General features: G+C 34.4%; 1 protein-coding gene across 1 annotated transcript; it reads right to left on the bottom strand.

Moving 5' to 3' along the window:
- Window positions 1–2,674: 2,674 nt before the first annotated feature.
- LOC101897223 (uncharacterized) lies at window positions 2,675–12,505 on the bottom strand. Its single transcript, XM_005182388.4, has 4 exons — window positions 12,212–12,505; window positions 3,394–3,632; window positions 3,126–3,318; window positions 2,675–3,050 (listed from the first exon to the last, which is right to left on the bottom strand). The coding sequence occupies exons 1-4, from the start codon at window positions 12,228–12,230 to the stop codon at window positions 2,743–2,745; spliced, it is 759 nt and encodes a 252-aa protein (XP_005182445.1). The 5' UTR covers window positions 12,231–12,505; the 3' UTR covers window positions 2,675–2,742.
- Window positions 12,506–18,485: the final 5,980 nt, after the last annotated feature.

Below are 18,485 nucleotides of genomic sequence, written 5' to 3'. Positions count from 1 at the left end.
GATCAATAAACGTGGATTTTTTTTTTTTTTTTCAAGGACCAACAGATCAATAAACATGGATTTTTTTCAAGGACTACTAAATGACCAACAGACCAATAAACGTGGATTTTTTTAAGGACCAACAGATCAATAAAAGTGGATTTTTTTAAGGACCAACAGATCAATAAACGTGGATTTTTTTTGTAGGGACCAATAAAGGACCAACAGATCAATAAACGTGGATTTTTTTTGTAGGGACCAATAAAGGACCAACAGATCAATAAACGTGGATTTTTTTTCAAGGACCAACAGATAAATAAAGCTGGATTTTTTTCACGGACCAATAAAGGACCAACAGATCAATAATCGTGGATTTTTTTTCAAGGACCAACAGATCAATAAACGTGGATTTTTTTTAGGGACCAATAAAGGACCAACAGATCAATAAACGTGGATTTTTTTAGGGACCAATAAAGGACCAACAGATCAATAAACGTGGATTTTTTTTCAAGGAACAACAGATAAATAATGCTGGATTTTTTTCACGGACCAATAAAGGACCAACAGATCAATAAACGTGGATTTGTATTTCAAGGACCAACAGATAAATAAAGCTGGATTTTTTGTCACGGACCAATAAAGGACCAACAGATCAATAAACGTGGATTTTTTTCAAGGACCAACAGATAAATAAAGCTGGATTTTTTCACGGACCAATAAAGGACCAACAGATCAATAAACGTGGATTTTTTTTCAAGGACCAACAGATAAATAAAGCTGGATTTTTTTCACGGACCAATAAAGGACCAACAGATCAATAAACGTGGATTTTTTTTCAAGGACCAACAGATAAATAAAGCTGGATTTTTTGTCACGGACCAATAAAGGACCAACAGATCAATAAACGTGGATTTTTTTTTTCACGGACCAATAAAGGACCAACAGATCAATAAACGTGGATTTTTTTCAAGGACCAACAGATAAATAAAGCTGGATTTTTTTCACGGACCAATAAAGGACCAACAGATCAATAAACGTGGATTTTTTTTTTCAAGGACCAACAGATAAATAAAGCTGGATTTTTTTCACGGACCAATAAAGGACCAACAGATCAATAAACGTGGATTTGTATTTCAAGGACCAACAGATAAATAAAGCTGGATTTTTTTCACGGACAAATAAAGGACCAACAGATCAATAAACGTGGATTTTTTTTTCAAGGACCAACAGATAAATAAAGCTGGATTTTTTTCACGGACCAATAAAGGACCAACAGATCAATAAACGTGGATTTTTTTTTTCAAGGACCAACAGACCAATAAACATGTGTTTTTTAAAGAACCAATAAAGGACCAACAGATAATAAACCCTACACTACTTTGCTAATTTAGTAGAGCTCCACATGGCAAAAGTTTTTTATGGGAGAATTTAATCATACACGCCATGATTATAATTATTATTTAAAGTCAGCTGTATCTGAACCGATCTTCATCAAATTTGGCATACTAGCTTCTAGACTCAATTCGGTCGCATGTGCCAAATTCCATCCCATTTGGGCAAATATTAGACGTTTGGTGCACAATTAACGCGAAATCGGACGAAGTTATATATGCGAGCTATATCCAAATCTGAACCGATTTCGATCAAATTTGGCAAAGATATTTCTGAGTTGTATTTGATATTTTTCCCTGAAAATCGTCGTTACGGAGTGCATATTACAGCTGTGGTTAACAAATATAACAAATCGGATGAACAATATATATGGAAGCTATAGCTATATCTGAACCGATTTCAATCAAATTTGGCAAACCTTTTTTCAGGCCTAATTTGGTTGTATGTGCAAAATTCCATACTATTCGGGCTGATATTACACGTTTGGTGCACAATAAAATGCAAATCGGACGAAGATATATATGGGAGCTATATCTAAATTTTTACCGATTATCTTTCAAATTTCAATAGGGTTCGTCCATGGGCCAAACAAATTTTGTTTGGAAAATTTCATCTCAATCGGATAATAAATGCGACCTGCGTTTTGTTCACAAGAATACATCGACAGATGGACTGACATGCATAAATCAACTCAGAAAGTGATTCTTTGGAGATCCTCAAAAGTAGCTATGGGTCTATCTCGTTTCCTTCTACATTATTCACCGTTTATTTCAAGTTTCGAATTTGAATATGTTAACGGCTTATGACAAACAATGCCTATGCATGTTTGGGGTCCACGTCGTATAGACCCCAATATAACGGCTATATTCGGATATTTTTAAAATTTTAACAGAATTTTTTAAGGATTTTATTTTTTTAAAATTTCCAAATTCGTTCCAACTGGTATAGGCCCGGCCGAACTTACTGCTTTTTAGTCTGTATCCAAGGGTGCAAGTCCATAAAAAGCTGGAAGTCAAGGCCAGGCATAGCCCATAAAGAGTAAATAAGTTTGAATAATCATGAGTCAAGGCTGGGGCTATACATCTGTCGGAGAAACCGATTGATACTCCTTTAACTATGAATTGCAAATTGAATTTCAAGCAGCCCTTAAAGGGTCTTAAAAAATAAATATTCTTAAGATTATGTCTGAACTTGATCATTTTTTTTTTATTAAAAAAAATTAATACTATTATTTATTATAACTTATTTACTCTACAACAATAAAAAAACTAAACAAAAATCAAACAAAGCCCCCAACCTTCGAAAGGGCAACAATAATCTTAAAATCACAGTTTTTTTCTGGTCGTCACCTGACCACCTCAAAAGACCTCCTCATATATTTGCTTGAGGCATGCTGCTCATAAAAGTGCTGTGCATTTTATAGGTCATCATTTTGAATGGTCCAATTATGGAGATGGCCATAATGACGAAGGTGACAAATTTGAAGAGACGTTTATGGCTAAAGTTGCGTTGGAAGAATCCGGTGTCATAGCCAAAGATTTGGGCCAACATGCCGGTGACAAAGGTGAGTAGACCCAATGAGGTGTGTAATAGCTTCATGGTGGCACGGCTGGAGGGTAATATCAGGGTACAGAAACCGGCAATGAAATTGATGAAACAAAATATGCAGGCGGCCAAACCTAGGGGGAGAGAGAAAATGAAGGAAAGCAGTTATTTAAACATTCCAAGGGCTAGTGAAATATACGGACACCCACCAAATTTTGCATGGCGCGACTTGAAATGGATCTCCTTGCCCCAGTATTTTTGCAGCGTACCAATGATACCCAAAAATCCACCCATAAATTGGAGCAAGGCATGCATCAAGGTTTTGCTCTCCGGCGAATAGTCATCGAATAGAATGTTGGCACGATAGCGCACCATTATCCCCTCGGCCATTAGCAGTACGAACTGAAAGGAGAAGAAGATAATGAAAAACTTTTAAAAAAAAATGATTTCAAAACATTGGTGTTCGAAAACACTTACCCCAATTGTACAGAGATGGGCATGCAGGGCGGTCTTTTGAAACTCCAATAGCCAACATTTGTAGACCATGTAAGAGGTCAAAGTCACAATTAAAACATGATTGAATAGATTCATGGCCACCGCCAGTAGGGTGGGAAAACTCTGTAGGGCCATGGGTGCATAGCCGCCATCAACGGCATTGGTGAGATTGAATTGACACTCCATATGGGCTTGGGGCATTAAACCATTTAAATTGAAAGCTAGACAAAAAGAAAAGAGCAGGATTGTTTTTTAAATTAAAAAAATGAAAGCGGATTTTAAAAATCCGCTCCTTAAAAATCAAATGTAGGAATGTTCAAGTTACGGTATAGTCTCCATATAACTGTACCTCCAGATATAGGGTATTCTGATGGCTGCTGCTTCCTATGACTGAAAAATTACCTGTCAAACTTGACGTTTTGAGGTCGTAATAAGCCCACAGCCCCTATATAACTGTACCGGCCGTTTTATGGTCTTTTGCTAAAATTTAGTCACAATGTTAGGCCGGATTTGGGTCACACATTTCAAAGAAATTTTTTCAAATTTGGTATTTGCAGTTCGCAATGGGTACTGCTTCCTATGACAGAAAAATCGCCTGTCAAACTTAACGTTTTGAGGTCGTAATAAGCCCACAATCCCTATATAACTGTACCGGTCGTTTTGTGGTCTTTTGGTAAAATTTAGTCACAATTTTAGGCCGGATTTGGGTCTCGCATTTCGATAGAATTATTTCAAATTTGGTATTTGGACTTCCTGATGGGTACTGCTTCCTATGACTGAAAAATTACCTGTCAAACTTGACGTTTTGAGTTCGTAAAAAGCCCACAGCCCCCCATATAACTGTACCGGCCGTTTTGTGGTCTTTTGGTAAAATTTAGTCACAATTTTAGGCCGGATTTGGGTCTCGCATTGCAATAGAATTATTTCAAATTTGGTATTTGCAGTTCGTAACGGGTACTGCTTCCTATGACTGAAAAATTTCCTCTCAAACCTGACGTTTTGAGTTCGTAATAAGCCCACAGACCCTATATAACTGTACCGGCCGTTTTGTGGTCTTTTGGTAAAATTTAGTCACAATTTTAGGCCGGATTTGGGTCTTGCATTTCAACAGAATTATTTCAAATTTGGTATTTCGAATTCCTGATGGATACTGCTTCCTATGACTGAAAAATTGCCTGTCAAACTCGGCGTTTTGAGTTCGTAATAATCCCACAGACCCTATATAACTGTACCGGACGTTTTGTGGTCTTTTGGTAAAATTTAGTCACAATTTTTGGCCAGATTTGGGTCTCGCATTTCAAGAGAATTATTTCAAATTTGGTATTTGCAGTTCGTAATGGGTACTGCTTCCTATGACTGAAAAATTGCCGGACAAACTTGACATTTTGAGTTCGTAATAAGCCCACAGCCCCTATGTAACTGTACCGGCCGTTTAGTGGTCTTTTGGCAAAATTTAGTCACAATTTTAGGCCGGATCTGGGTCACACATTTCAAAGAAATTTTTTCAAATTTGGTATTTGCAGTTCGCAATGGGTACTGCTTCCTATGACTGAAAAAATGCCTTCCAACTTGACGTTTTGAGTTCGTAATAAGCCCACAGACCCTATATAACTGTACCGGCCGTTTTGTGGTCTTTTGATAGAATTTAGTAACAATTTTAGACCGGATTTGGGTCACACATTTAAGCAGAATTATTTCAAATTTGTTATTTGCAGTTCGTAACGGGTACTGCTATCTATGACTGAAAAATGTCCTGTCAAACTTGACGTTTTGAGTTCGTAATAAGCCCACAGACCCTATATAACTGTACCGGCCGTTTTGTGGTCTTTTGGTAAAATTTGGTCACAATTTTAGGCCGGATTTGGGTCACATATTTTAACAGAATTATTTCAAATTTGGTATTTGCAGTTCGTAATGGTTACTGCTTCCTATGACTGAATAATTGCCAGTCAAACTTGACGTTTTGAGTTCGTAATAAGCCCACAGCCCCTATATAACTGTACTGGCCGTTTTGTGGTCTTTTGGTAAAGTTTAGTCACAATTTTATGCCGGATTTGGTAACATCCTCGCATAGAACTTTCTATATAGGTCTAAGTTTTTTCTAGGATGGTTGGTATTGAAAATGAGATATATCGGTCCACGTTCTGGTATAGTCCCCATATAACGGTACCTCCCGATATTCGGTATTTTGATGATATATGCCACATTTTTTTTACGGGTTTGTCTGAAAATTGGTATTTGTAGGTCATAACGAGTCCCTGTGCTTGTGGCAAAACATTGCATGTATAGATCCACGTTTTGGTATAGCCCCCATATAAAGGTACCTCCCGATATTCGGTATTTTAATTTTTTTTGTCACATTTTTTTTTTTCACGGATTTGTCTAAAAATTGGTATTTGTTGGTCATAATGGGTTCCAGCTCTGGTGGAATTAATTTATTTATTAATTTATTTTTTTTAGTTCTTAATTGGCAGAATCTTCTCTGGCAGAGTATGGGATGTAGAGGTTCACGTTTTCGTATAACCCAATACAACAAAAACACAAGTTATTGGGATTTTTTTAAATAAGTCCCTCCAAAATAGCGGCAGAACTTAGCTGCCTTTTTTTCTTGTTTAAAAAATATTATTTTTCCGAGCGAAAAATTAAAGAAAATTATTTTTTTTTTCAAACGTGGATTTCAAAAAAACTTGGGTTTTCCATTGAAATTTGAAGCATGGATTTTAAACAAAACTGAAACGTGGATTTTGAGGAAATTCAGGGTGAGATGACAAAACTGCAACCAACTTCAGACTGCTGACATTTCTAAGCCACTCTCGTCCGACAGCTGTTAAAATTATCCCAGTGACAGCTCATTCGATTGTTTAAAAGCCCACAAAAGCATATTGGTGAGAATTTTCCAGAAAAAAAGTTATTCGTGGTTCGGAATTCAAGCGTGATAGTGTGATTTCTTTTAAATTTGGCTGGAAAACCACAAGTGGCTATCGTTAGAGCACTTCAGCATTTAAATGTGAATAAATATTTTGGGTCTCGTACCTCTCGCTCGTTATCGTGATACTGGTAGCGTAGCCCGACGTTAAGGAAGTGGAAGTGGACGGAAGAAAACAGCAACATCAGCAGAAATGCTACGAAAAGTAAAGAAGCGGCTTGATCGAAACCTGCGTCGCAATGGCCGAAAAAATGGCTCGTGAGCTGAACATATTGCAATATTCCATTCGGCAAATATTAAAAAATCGGGGTAAGGTAATTAAAATTCCAAAAAGTGCAAGAAATTACAGTGCAACAGAAAGAAAATAGACCCAAAAGAGTTGCTTTGCTTGGCCGAAAGTGGTGAACTGCTGAATTTGGTTTTCTCTCTCTCTCTCTCTCTATCTCTCTCTCTCTCTCTCTCTCTCTCTCTCTCTCTCTCTCTCTCTCTCTCTGATGAGAAAACATTTGTTATCCAGCAGTTTGTAAACAAACAAAATGATCGATCGTGTTTACTTGCCAAAGGGGTCGGCTGAAAATGTGCACCTTCGGTTGGCCACCAGAACAGAACTCAAGCGCCGGCCATGGTGATGGTGTGGGCCGCCATAACAGCCGATGGTCGCTCTCCGCCCGTATTAATCAACCGTGGCATCAGAATAAATGCCGAATATTATTGCGAAAAATATTCTGGAGGCTGTATAGAAAGCCTTGGTCTCGCAAACATTTTGGCCGCAGACCTTAGACATTACAACAGGACTCAGCACCATCGCACTCAGCACGCGCCACCCAAGAATGGTTACAAAATAAGGTTCCTCGCTTCATTTCCAGCGCACAATGACCCCCTAAAATCTCCGGATGCCAATCCGTTGGACTATTGTGTCTGGAGTATTTTGGGAAATCAAGGTTGGCACTAAAAAATACCAAAGTGTCGATCACCTCAAGCAAGCGCTTCACTGGGAATGGGCCAAAATGGGCCGCAGAGCAACATTCGGGCAGCGTGTGACGGTTTCATTGGCCGTTTAAAGGCCATAATTCGTGCCAAAGATGACCAATTCGAACAGATCTAAACTTATTCCAAAATTGTATGCTATTTCCGACATTTTTTGCTTTCATTCAAACGAAATTTAAAAGTAACAAGTTGAATACCCTCCACCATTTTGAACGAATTTGGAAATAAAATCCTTAAAAAAATTCTGTAAAAATTTTAAAAAATGCCGAATATAGTCGTTATATTGGTGTTTATACGACGTGGACCTACATAGGCATTGTTTGTCATAAGTCATTACCAAATTCAAATTCGAAACTTGAAATAAACGGTGAATAATGTAGCTAAAATCATCAAAATATCGTTATAGCGGAGCTGTGCGAAGACCTGGACCAGCATAGACAATTTTCGGTCATAGGATGTAGCATCCATTACGAACTTCAAATACGAGATCAGAAACAATTTCGGTGGGTATTGTACCTAAATTCGTCAAAATACCGAATATAAGGAAGGTACTGATATATGGGGCCTATATGAAGACGTGGACCTGCACGGGCAATTTTCTGTCTTAGGCTGTAGTATCCATTACGAACTGCATATACGAAATTTGAAATAATTCTGGTAAATACCATCGCGAAAATCATGAAAATACCGTATATCGGGGGGTACGGTATATGGGAGCTATACGAAGACGTGGACCTGCATAGACAATTTTCTGCCTTAGGCTGTAGTATCCATTTCGAACTTCAAATACCAAATTTGAAACGATTCCGGTAAATAACGTCACTAAAATCATCATAAATACCGAATATCGGGAGGTACCGTTATATGAGGGCTATACGAAAACGTGGACCGACATGGTCCATTTACGAACTTAACCTGCCTACTGGTAAACTATGCATGTATGCAAAATGCATGCATGTATGCAAAATTTAATATTTGCAGTTCGTAATGGGTACTGCTTCCGATGTCTGAAAAATTGCCTACCAAACTTGACGTTTTGAGTTCGTAATAAGCCCACAGACCCTATATAACTGTACCGGCCGTTTTGTGGTCTTTTGGTAAAATTTAGTCACAATTTTAGGTCGGATTTGGGTCTCGCATTTCAATAGAATTATTTCAAATTTGGTATTTGGACCTATGACTGAAAAGTGGCTCTGAAAATTGAAGTTTTGAGTTCGTAATAAGCCCACAGCCCCTATATAACTGTACCGGCCATTTAGTGGTATTTTGGTAAAATTTAGTCACAATTTTCGGCCGGATTTGGGTCACACATTTCAAAGAAATTTTTTCAAATTCGGTATTTGGACTTCCTGATGGCTGCTGCTACCTATGACTAAAAAATTGCCTTCAAACTTGACGTTTTGAGTTCGTAATAAGCCCATAGCCTCTATATAACTCTACCGGCCGTTTTGTGGTCTTTTGGAAAAATTTAGTCACATTTTTGGGCCGGATTTGGGTCACACATTTCAATAGAATTATTTCAAATTTAGTGTTTGGACTACTGCTTCCTATGTAGTATCCATTTCGATCTTCAAATACCAAATTTGAAACGATTCCGGTAAATAACGTCACTAAAATCATCAAAAATACCGAATATCGGGAGGTACCGTTATATGAGGGCTATACGAAAACGTGGACCGACATGGCCCATTTACGAACTTATCCTGCCTACTGGAAAAATAAACATGTGTGCAAAATTTTAACCTTCTATCTCAATTCGTTCGATAAATAGCGTGATTGCAAGAGATTGATGATTGCGGACATCGCCAGATCGTCTTAGAATTTTATGCTGATCCAGAACATGAATACTTTGTAGGGTCTATTATAAATATTTCGAGGAGTTACAAAGGGAATGACAAAGTTAATATAATCCACAATTCTATGGAGGGTAAAAAAATAAAAATTTTAGACGCCTTTTTTTAAAAATTGTTTCGAGGGATTTGCGTTCGTGGATAGATCAAAAATTTTTTTCAAGGGGTTAACAAAAGGTGATTTTTGTAAAATATATATTTTTTTTTTCAAATGAAATTTATAATTTTTAAATTTTGTCTTGTTTTTCAACTCCGTATTTTTTTAAAGATTTTTTTTAAAGGCCTGCTCCCAATTTTTTTCTACATCAAACGTGGATTTAAAAAAATAACATTTTAAAAAAGTTTCCATTAAAAAAAACATTTTTTAATAAAAGCTTCATAGGCGAATTTTAAAAATATTACACATTAAATAGGCTCCCAAAAAACTTTTAAAAAATTAAAAAAATATATATATTTTTTCAATAAAATATTTAAATAATGATTTAAAAAATATATATTTTTCTAAAAACTCAAAAAAAAATTTTTTTTAATATTTTTTATAAAAAAAAATTATACATTATTTTATAAAATATTTTTTTCGAGGGATTTTCATTTGTAGATATTTTAAAAAATATTTTTTCAAGTCTGTAATTTGATTGATTATTCGAAAATATTTTTTTCAAATGTTAGACGCCTTTTTTTAAAAATTGTTTCGAGGGATATGCGTTCGTGGATAGTTCAAAAAATATTTTTTCAAGGGGTTTACAAAAGGTGATTTTTGTAAAATATTTTTGTGTTTTTTCAAATAAAATATATAATTTTTAAATTTTGTCTTGTTTTTCAACTCCGTATTTTTTATAGAATTTTTTTTAAAAGCCTGCTCCTTATTCTTTTCTACATCAAACGTGGATTAAAAAAAAAAGTTCTTAAAAAAGCTTCCAACGCAAATTAAAAAAAAATCTTTTTTTAAAATAAACATCATAGGTGAATTTTAAAAATATTACATATTAAATAAGCTTCCAACAAATAAACTTCTAACGAATTAAAAAAATTATATTTTTCCAAAAAATATTTAAATATTGATTTAAAAATATATATTTTTTTCTAAAACCTCAAAAATGTTTTTTTTTTAATATTTTTTATAAAAAAAAGTTATACATTATTTTATAAAATATTGTTTTGAGGAATTTGCATTTGTAGATATTTAAAAAAAATTTTTTTCAAAATTTTTTTAAATGTAATATTTTTTTTTCCAATACTGTTTTTTTGTTTGCAATTCCGTATTTTTTGAAGAGTTTGTTTTTTTTTTTCAAGGGCCAGCTGCTTAAGATTTATTTTAATATATCCTCCACCATAGTATGGAGGGTACATTAAGTTTGTCATTCTGTTTGTAACACCTCGAAATAAACATTTTAGACCTCACAAGGTAAATATATTCTTGATCAGCATAAAATTCTATGTCGATTTAGCGATGTCCGTCCGCCTGTGGAAATCACTCTAGCTTCCGAACGAATTGGAGTAGATTGATAAAATTTTACTCAAATGTATATTATGTCTGCAGGACTTTTGGTATTGAAAATGGGCCATGTAGGTCCACGTTTTGGTATAGCCCCCATATAACGGCACCTCCCGATATTCGGCATTATTCATCTGAATTCTTTCAACTTTGGCATTTGAAGTTCGTAATGGGTGCTATAGCCTATGACGAAAAATTGTGTATGCAGGCCCAAGTCTTCATATAGCCCCCATATAACGGTACCTTCCGACATTCGGAAGTTTGATGATTTTAGCGGCATTGTTCATCGGAATTCTTTTAAATTTGGCATTTGAAGTTCGTAATGGATACTTCACCATAAGACAGAAAATGGGTCATGTAGGTCCAAGTCTTCGTATAGCCCCCATATAACGGTATCTCCCGATATTTGGTATTTTGATGATATTTACTACATTATTCTCCGAAATTGTTTCAAATTGGGTATTTGAACTTCGTAATGGATAGTGCAAACTAAGACAGAAAATTATCTGTACAGATCCACGTCTTCGTATAGCCCCCATATAACGGTACCTACCGATATTCTGTATTTTGATGATTTTAGCGACCTTATTCATCGGAATTCTTTGAAATTACGTATTTAGAGTTCGTAATGAAAACTACAGTCTGTGACAGAAAATTGTCTATGAAGGTACAGGTCTTCGTATAGCCCTCATATAACGGTACCTTCCGATATTCGGTGCTTTGATGATTTTAGCGACATTATTCACGGGAATTCTTTCAAATTTGGTATTTGAAGTTCGAAATGGATACTACAACCTAAGACAGAAAATTGTCTGTGCAGGTCCACGTCTTCGTATAGCTCCCATATAACGGTACCTCCCTATATTCAGTATTTTGATGATTTTAGCCACATTACTCCCAATTTTTTTTTCAAGTTTCGCATCTGAATATGAATATGACAAAAGTTGTCTATGGAGGTCCATGTTTTTTTATTTTTTTTTTTTTTTTCAATTCCGTATTTTAAAAAAAAAAATTTAAAGGCCTGCTTCTTAATTTTTTTTCTCTACATCAAAAAAATTAGGAACATATTTAAAAAATATATATTTTCCTAAAAACTCCTAAAAATTTGTTTTCCAAAAAAAAAAAAAAAAAAAAAAAAAAATAGGAAAATATTTAAAAAATATATATTTTCCTAAAAACTCCTAAAAATTAGTTTTAATCTTTTTTATTAAAATGTTAAACATTTTTGTATAAAATATTGTTTCGTGGGATTTGCATCTGTAGATATTTTGAAAAATATATTTTTTCATATCTGTAATTTGATTGATTATTCGAAAATATTTTTTTTTGAATGTAATATATTTTTTCATTATTGTATATTTTTTTGCAATTCCGTATTTTTTAAATTATTTTTTTTTCAAGGGCCAGCTGCTTGAGATTTATTTTTTTTCTCTCTACAAAACTATCACTTTACATATATGACTTCCTTATCTCATTGGATTCCGAACAATAATTGAACACGTTTTTTTTTTGCAAAAGCAAAACTTCAATACTCCAACATACCTTCATTATTGCACGACATGTTGCTGCTGATTTTTATTGTTTTTTTTCTTTGTTGTTTTTTTTTTAAATATTATTTGTTAATTAAAATAGTTGTTTTCAAGCTATTCTTGTTAAATATGTTTTTGTTTGGGGATTTTTTTATTTTTATTTTATCACAGTTTAGTTGCTTTTTGATTCAGTTTGAGCCAATTTATTATCCAAAATTCCAATGCGAGCTAAGCGAACCACACGCGCCGGTTACCGTTTTGTGAATGCGCCTTTGACTTGGGGGAGCATTTAGAATAAACCCCAACGCTGAACCATGCAGCAACGTTGTTTCCTTTCCAAATCTTGTAACAAAAAAAAAAACAGCAACAACAACTACTACTACTACAACAACAATGACAATGAAATAGCAACAATATTGAGATCAGGCCAAATCAAGCCAACAGCAGCAGCAGTGGCAAACGTTTTAGTTAACCTTTACAGAAATCCAAAAGCTTTGTTCTTTACTTTACTTTGTTTTTTTTTTTATTTTTTGTTTCTGGATAAAAATAAATTGATTTATATTTAATTTGTTTTTGAAGAAATCTTGTTTTTGTAGTTATAGTTGTGACGTCACATAGTCCAGTGTCGCATCAATGGTAAATCCCCACAAAAGAGTGCTTTGAATTGAGAGGCTGACAAGAGAGAGAGAGAGAGACAAGAGAAAAAAAAACTACAGTTTTATTTTGGTGCAAACAGCAAGTTGAGTCATGATCACGTTTGGGGGTTTCTTTTTCTTGGCATTTTTGCAAATCCCCAAGAAAAAGAGATGATGGAAATTAACAGAGATTATGAAATACAGGGCAATATGGATATATGTAAAAATATCTCTTTATATTTGACATCGAAAAATCAGTGCTTATACGGGGTGAGATAAAAAAAAACTGTAACAAAGTCAAACGCCTCCGCCATAGTATGGAGGGTATATTAAGTTTGTCATTCCGTTTCTAACATCTCGAAATATACATATAAGACCCCACAAGGTATATATATTCTTGATCAGCATAAAATTCTATAACGATTTAGCGATGTCCGTCCGTCTATCCGTCTGTCGAAATCACTCTAACTTCCAAACGAATTGAAGTAGATTGATAAAATTTTACTCAAATGTGTACCATATCTGCAGGACTTTTGGTATTGAAAATGAACCATGTAGGACCACGTTTTGATATAGCCCCCATAGAACGGTACCTCCTGATATTCGGTATTTTGATGATTTTAGCGACATTATTCACCGGAATTCTTTCAAATTTGGTATTTGAAGTTCGAAATGAATACTACAGCCTTAGACAGAAAATTGTCTGTGTAGGTCCACGTCTTCGTATAGCCCCCATATAACTGTACTTCCCGATATTAGGTATTTTGATGATTTTAGCAACATTATTCATCGGAATTGTTTCAAATTTGGTATTTGAAGTTCGAAATGAAAGCTACAGCCTAAGACAGAAAATTGTCTGGGCAGGTCCACGTCTTCGCATAGCCCCCATATAACGGTACCTCCCTATATACGGTATTTTGATGATTTTAGCGACTTATTCATCGGAATTGTTTCAAATTTGGTATTTGAAATGAAAGCTACAGCCTACGACAGAAAATTGTCTGTGTAGGACCACGTCTTCGTATGGCCCCCATATAACGGTACCTCCCGATATTCGGTATTTTGATGATTTTAGCGACATTATTTACAGGAACTATTTCAAATTTGGTATTTGAAGTTCGAAATGAAAGCTACAGCCTAAGACAGAAAATTGTCTGGGCAGGTCCACGTCTTCGCATAGCCCCCATATAACTGTACCTCCCGATATTCGGTATTTTGATAATTTTAGCAACATTTTTCACCGATTTTTTTTTTTCAATTTCGCATTTGAATATTGTAATGGCTTGTGACAAAAGTTACCTATGCAGGTCCATGTCGTCGTATAGACCCTAATATAACTGCTACATTCGGGTTTTTTTTAAGATTTTAACAGAATTTTTAACCCGCCTTCAAACGGCCAATGAAACCGTCACACACTGCCCGAATGTTGCTCTGCGGTATTTTGGCCCATTCCCAGCGAAGCGCTTGCTTGAGGTGACCGACACCTTGGTATTTTTTAGTACCAACCTTGCTTTCCAAATTACTCCAGACACAATAGTCCAACGGATTGGTATCCGGAGATTTTAGGGGGCCATTGTGTGCTGGAAATGAAGCGAGGAACCTCAGTTTGTAACCATTTTTTTAGGGGGCCATTGTGTGCTGGAAATGAAGCGAGGAACCTCAGTTTGTAACCATTTTTGGGTGCCGTGTGCTGAGTGCGATGGTGTCCTGTTGGAATGTCCAGGGTATGCAGCCAAAATGTTTGCGTGCCCTAGGCTTTTTATACACCCTCCACAATATTTTCCCAAAAATATTCGGCATTTATTCTGATGCCATGGTCGATTAATACGAGCGGAGAGCGACCATCTGCTGTTATGGCGGCCCACACCATCACCATGGCCGGCGCTTGAGTTTTGTTCTAGTGGGCAACCGAAGGTGCACATTTTCAGCTGACCTCTTTGGCAAGTAAACACGATCGATCATTTTGTTTGTTTACAAACTACTGAACAACGAATGTTTTCTCATCGGAGAGAGAGAGAGAGAGAGAGAGAGAGAAAATCAAATTCGTCAGTTCACAACTTTCGGCCAAGTGAAGCGAAGCAACTCTTTAGCTCTTTTAAGTCTATTTTCTTTCTGTTGCGGTGTGAGTTCTTGCACTTTTTGGAATTTCAATGGGTTAACCCCGAACTAATTTTTCAATATTTGTCGAATGGGATTGATAAAACCAAATTCGGCAGTTCACCATTTTCGACCAAGCGAAGGAACTCCTTAGCTCTTTTGAGTCTATTTTCTTTCTGTTGCGGCGTAAGTTCTTGCACTTTTTTGAATTTCAATGGCTTTACCCCGAGCTCCTGCGATTTTTCAATATTTGCCGAACGGAATATGGAATATTACGATATGTTCAGCTCACGAGCCATTTTTCGGCCACTGCGATGCGGGCTTCGACCACGTCGCTTCTTTACTTTTCGTAGCATATCTGCTGATGTTGGTGTTGTCTTCCGTCTACTTCCTTGACGTCGGACTACGCTACGCTACTAGTATCACGGTAACGAGCGATGGTACGAGACACAAAAGATTTATTCACATTTAAGTGCTGGAGTCCTCTAACGAAAGCCATAGCCACTTGTGGTTTTCCAGCCAAATATCAAGAAATCACCCGATCACGCTTGAATTCCGAACTCACGAATAACTTTTTTTCTGGAAAATTCTCACCAAAATGCTTTTGTACGCTTGTAAACAATATAATGAGCTGTCACTGGAATAATTTTAACAGCTGTCGGAGGAGTGGCTTAGAAATGACAGCAGTCTGAAGTTGATTGCGGTTTTTTCCATCTCACCCTGTATAAATTATATTCAAAATTATACAAAATATAAACTCATATAAGTATATTAATAATATTTAAAAAAAAAATTCACAGTTGCTTTTATCCTTAAAAAATATTTTAAAGAATATTAAAAAAATACTTTAAAAAATATTAAAAATAAATGTTTTACAAAATATTTAAAAAATATGTTTAAAAATATTTTTTTAATATTTGTTTTTTAAATAAAAAAAATCATAAACAATTTTTAAAAAATTACACGTTTGAAATATTTTTGGGAAATATTTTTAAAAAATTAGTTTTCAAAAAATCACATTTATAAGATCGATTTATTTTTTGTAAAAACAAATTTGAAAAAAAGTTTATATTTCCTTTAAAATATTTTTACAAAAAAACCCATATTTTCCGCTGCCTTGAAAAAAAAAAAAATTAAAAAAATCCACAATTTTCTCAGTTTGCTGACGATGACATATATTGGGAACGCACTGTTGCTTGTTGTTGATTTTACCTAAAATCAGATAAGACATGCTAAGCAGAGAAGCGATGACACTAAACATTTCAGTTATTACAAAAAACAGTAAACATAACAAAATTCGGAGGAATTCAGTTATTGCCGGTTTTACAAGCGTCTCGCGAGTTTGGATGGTAATTTGTGCGTGATACAGTGGTTAACAAGAAGAAGAGTTGCGATACAGAAGATCGTGGATTTTGAAAAAAAGAGAAATATTTTCTGAAGGGTCATCAGATCGTAGATTACAAAAAACATGTTCTTCTGGTGTCATGAATAAAATAATTGTTTTTTTTCAGGGTCCTTAGAGCCATAATAATGTAGAAATTAATATTCTTTCTTGAGCCACTGTGCATTGATATGAAATTGTGAAATTCCACAACAAAAATACATCTACGTCATAGATATTAAAGTGATGTTTGAGATAACGCATTATTGGCACGTGTAAAAATCTACCGAAACATGTTGAGATAATTTTTTATAGGAGATAAGCAGGGTGGAGGGACTGTAAAAAATAGTTTTAAGAGAAGCAGAATTTTTGTAGGAAGAAATTGAAAAATTAAAAAAAAATGTATTTTGTTTAAATTAGAATTTTTTCTAAAGAGAAAAAAATCAAATTTTTTTTGTATAGTTATTGTTGACCTTTGATCAATATATTTTCTTCTGGTTTTTCGTTTGGCTTGAGGTCAGAATTTAAAAAAAAAAACAGACGAATTTGGTTCTTTTTTTTGTATTTTAATTTATTTTTCCGATATTTCGACTATTATCGATAGACATCATCAGGGATTTGAATTGGATTTTGATTGTTTTTAAGTTCTCTGATGTAGCTTTTCCATCATTTCCATTTTAATCGAATTTTCCAACTGGTAAAAAAAATTAATTTTTTCCTTTAGACAAAATTTGAAATATTTTTTTTTATTAAAAAACTCTAATATTTTTTCTTTAGAAAAAAATTGAATATTTTCTTTAAAAAAAATTGTAATTTTTTTCTTAGAAAAAAAATTTTAATTTTTTCTTTAAGGAATTTTGAATTGAATTTTTTCCTATAAAAAAATCGGATTTTTTCTTCAGCAAAAATTGTGCATTATTTCTTTAGAAAAAAATTGCGAATTTTTTCTTTACAGAAAATTGTGCATTTATTTCTTTAAAAACATTTTTCGAAAAAAAATTGTGACGTTTTTCATAAAAAAAATTCAATTTTTTCCTTAGAAAAACAAAAGTTTTTTCTTTAAAAGAAAATGTCGATTTTTTTACTTTAGAAACAAATCTGACTTTTCTTGACAAAATTTATCCTTTTAAAAATTCTGATTTTTTTCTTTAGAAAAAATTTGGAAAATTTTCTTTAGAAAAAATATTTGAATTTGTATACCCTTCACCATAGTATGGAGGTATATTAAGTTTGTCATTCCATTTGTAACACCTCGAAATATACATTTTAGACCCCACAAAGTATATATATTCTTGATCAGCATAAAATTCTGTGTCGATTTATCAATGTCCGTCCATCTATCCGCTTGTCCGTCTGTGGAAATCACTCTGGCTTCCGAAAAAAATGAAGTAGGCTGATAAAATTTCACTCAAATGTATGTTTTGTCTGCAAGTCTTTTGGTATTGAAAATGGACCATGTAGGTCCACATTTTGATATAGCCCCCATATAACGGAACCTCCCGATATTCGGTATTTTTATGATTTTAGCGACAATATTCATCGGAATTCTTTCAAATTTGGTATGTGATGATGGATACTACATGTCTTCGTATAGCCCCCATATAATATTACCTCCCAATATTCGGTATTTGGATTATTCTAGCGACATTATTCAAATTGTCAGTGCAGGTTCAGGTCTCCGTATAGGCCCGATATACATATATATTCGGTATTTTGACGATTTTAGGTACAATACTCACCGAAAATTCTTTCAAATTTGGTATTAGATGTTCGTTATAGATACTGCAACCTAAGACAGAAAATTGTTTGTGCAGGTCCACGTCTTCGTATAGCCCCATATAACGGTACCTTCCGATATTCGGTATTTTTTATAATTTTATCGACATTTCTGACCGGATTTTTTTTCAAATTTTGTATTTAAAGTTCGTAATGGATACTGCAGCCTATGACAGAAAATTCTCTGTGCAGGTCCATATTTTATAACTCCCATGGTACCTCCCGATATTCGGTATTTTGATGATTTTAGCTACATTATTACCGATTTTTTTAAGTTTCACATTTGAATATTGTAATGGCTTATGACAAATGTTACCTATGCAGGTCCATGTCGTCGTTTAGACCCTAATATAATAGCTACATTCGGTATTTTTTAAGATTTTAGCAGAATTTTTAAC

The sequence above is a fragment of the Musca domestica genome, unplaced genomic scaffold, assembly GCF_030504385.1.
Source record: "Musca domestica strain aabys unplaced genomic scaffold, Musca_domestica.polishedcontigs.V.1.1 62, whole genome shotgun sequence".
Taxonomy (NCBI): Eukaryota; Metazoa; Arthropoda; class Insecta; order Diptera; family Muscidae; genus Musca; species Musca domestica.
The sequence above is the reverse complement of the archived record's forward strand: the minus strand, read 5'-3'. Positions and strand labels throughout refer to the sequence as shown.

What these genes read in the sequence shown, in the direction of transcription:
- LOC101897223 (XM_005182388.4), bottom strand. An exon ending in CCCATCTCTGTACAATTGGG is followed by an intron (nt 3,319 to 3,393) that starts GTAAGTGTTTTC and finishes TTCTCCTTTCAG; the next exon opens with TTCGTACTGCTAATGGCCGA. An exon ending in GTCGCGCCATGCAAAATTTG is followed by an intron (nt 3,051 to 3,125) that starts GTGGGTGTCCGT and finishes CTCTCCCCCTAG; the next exon opens with GTTTGGCCGCCTGCATATTT.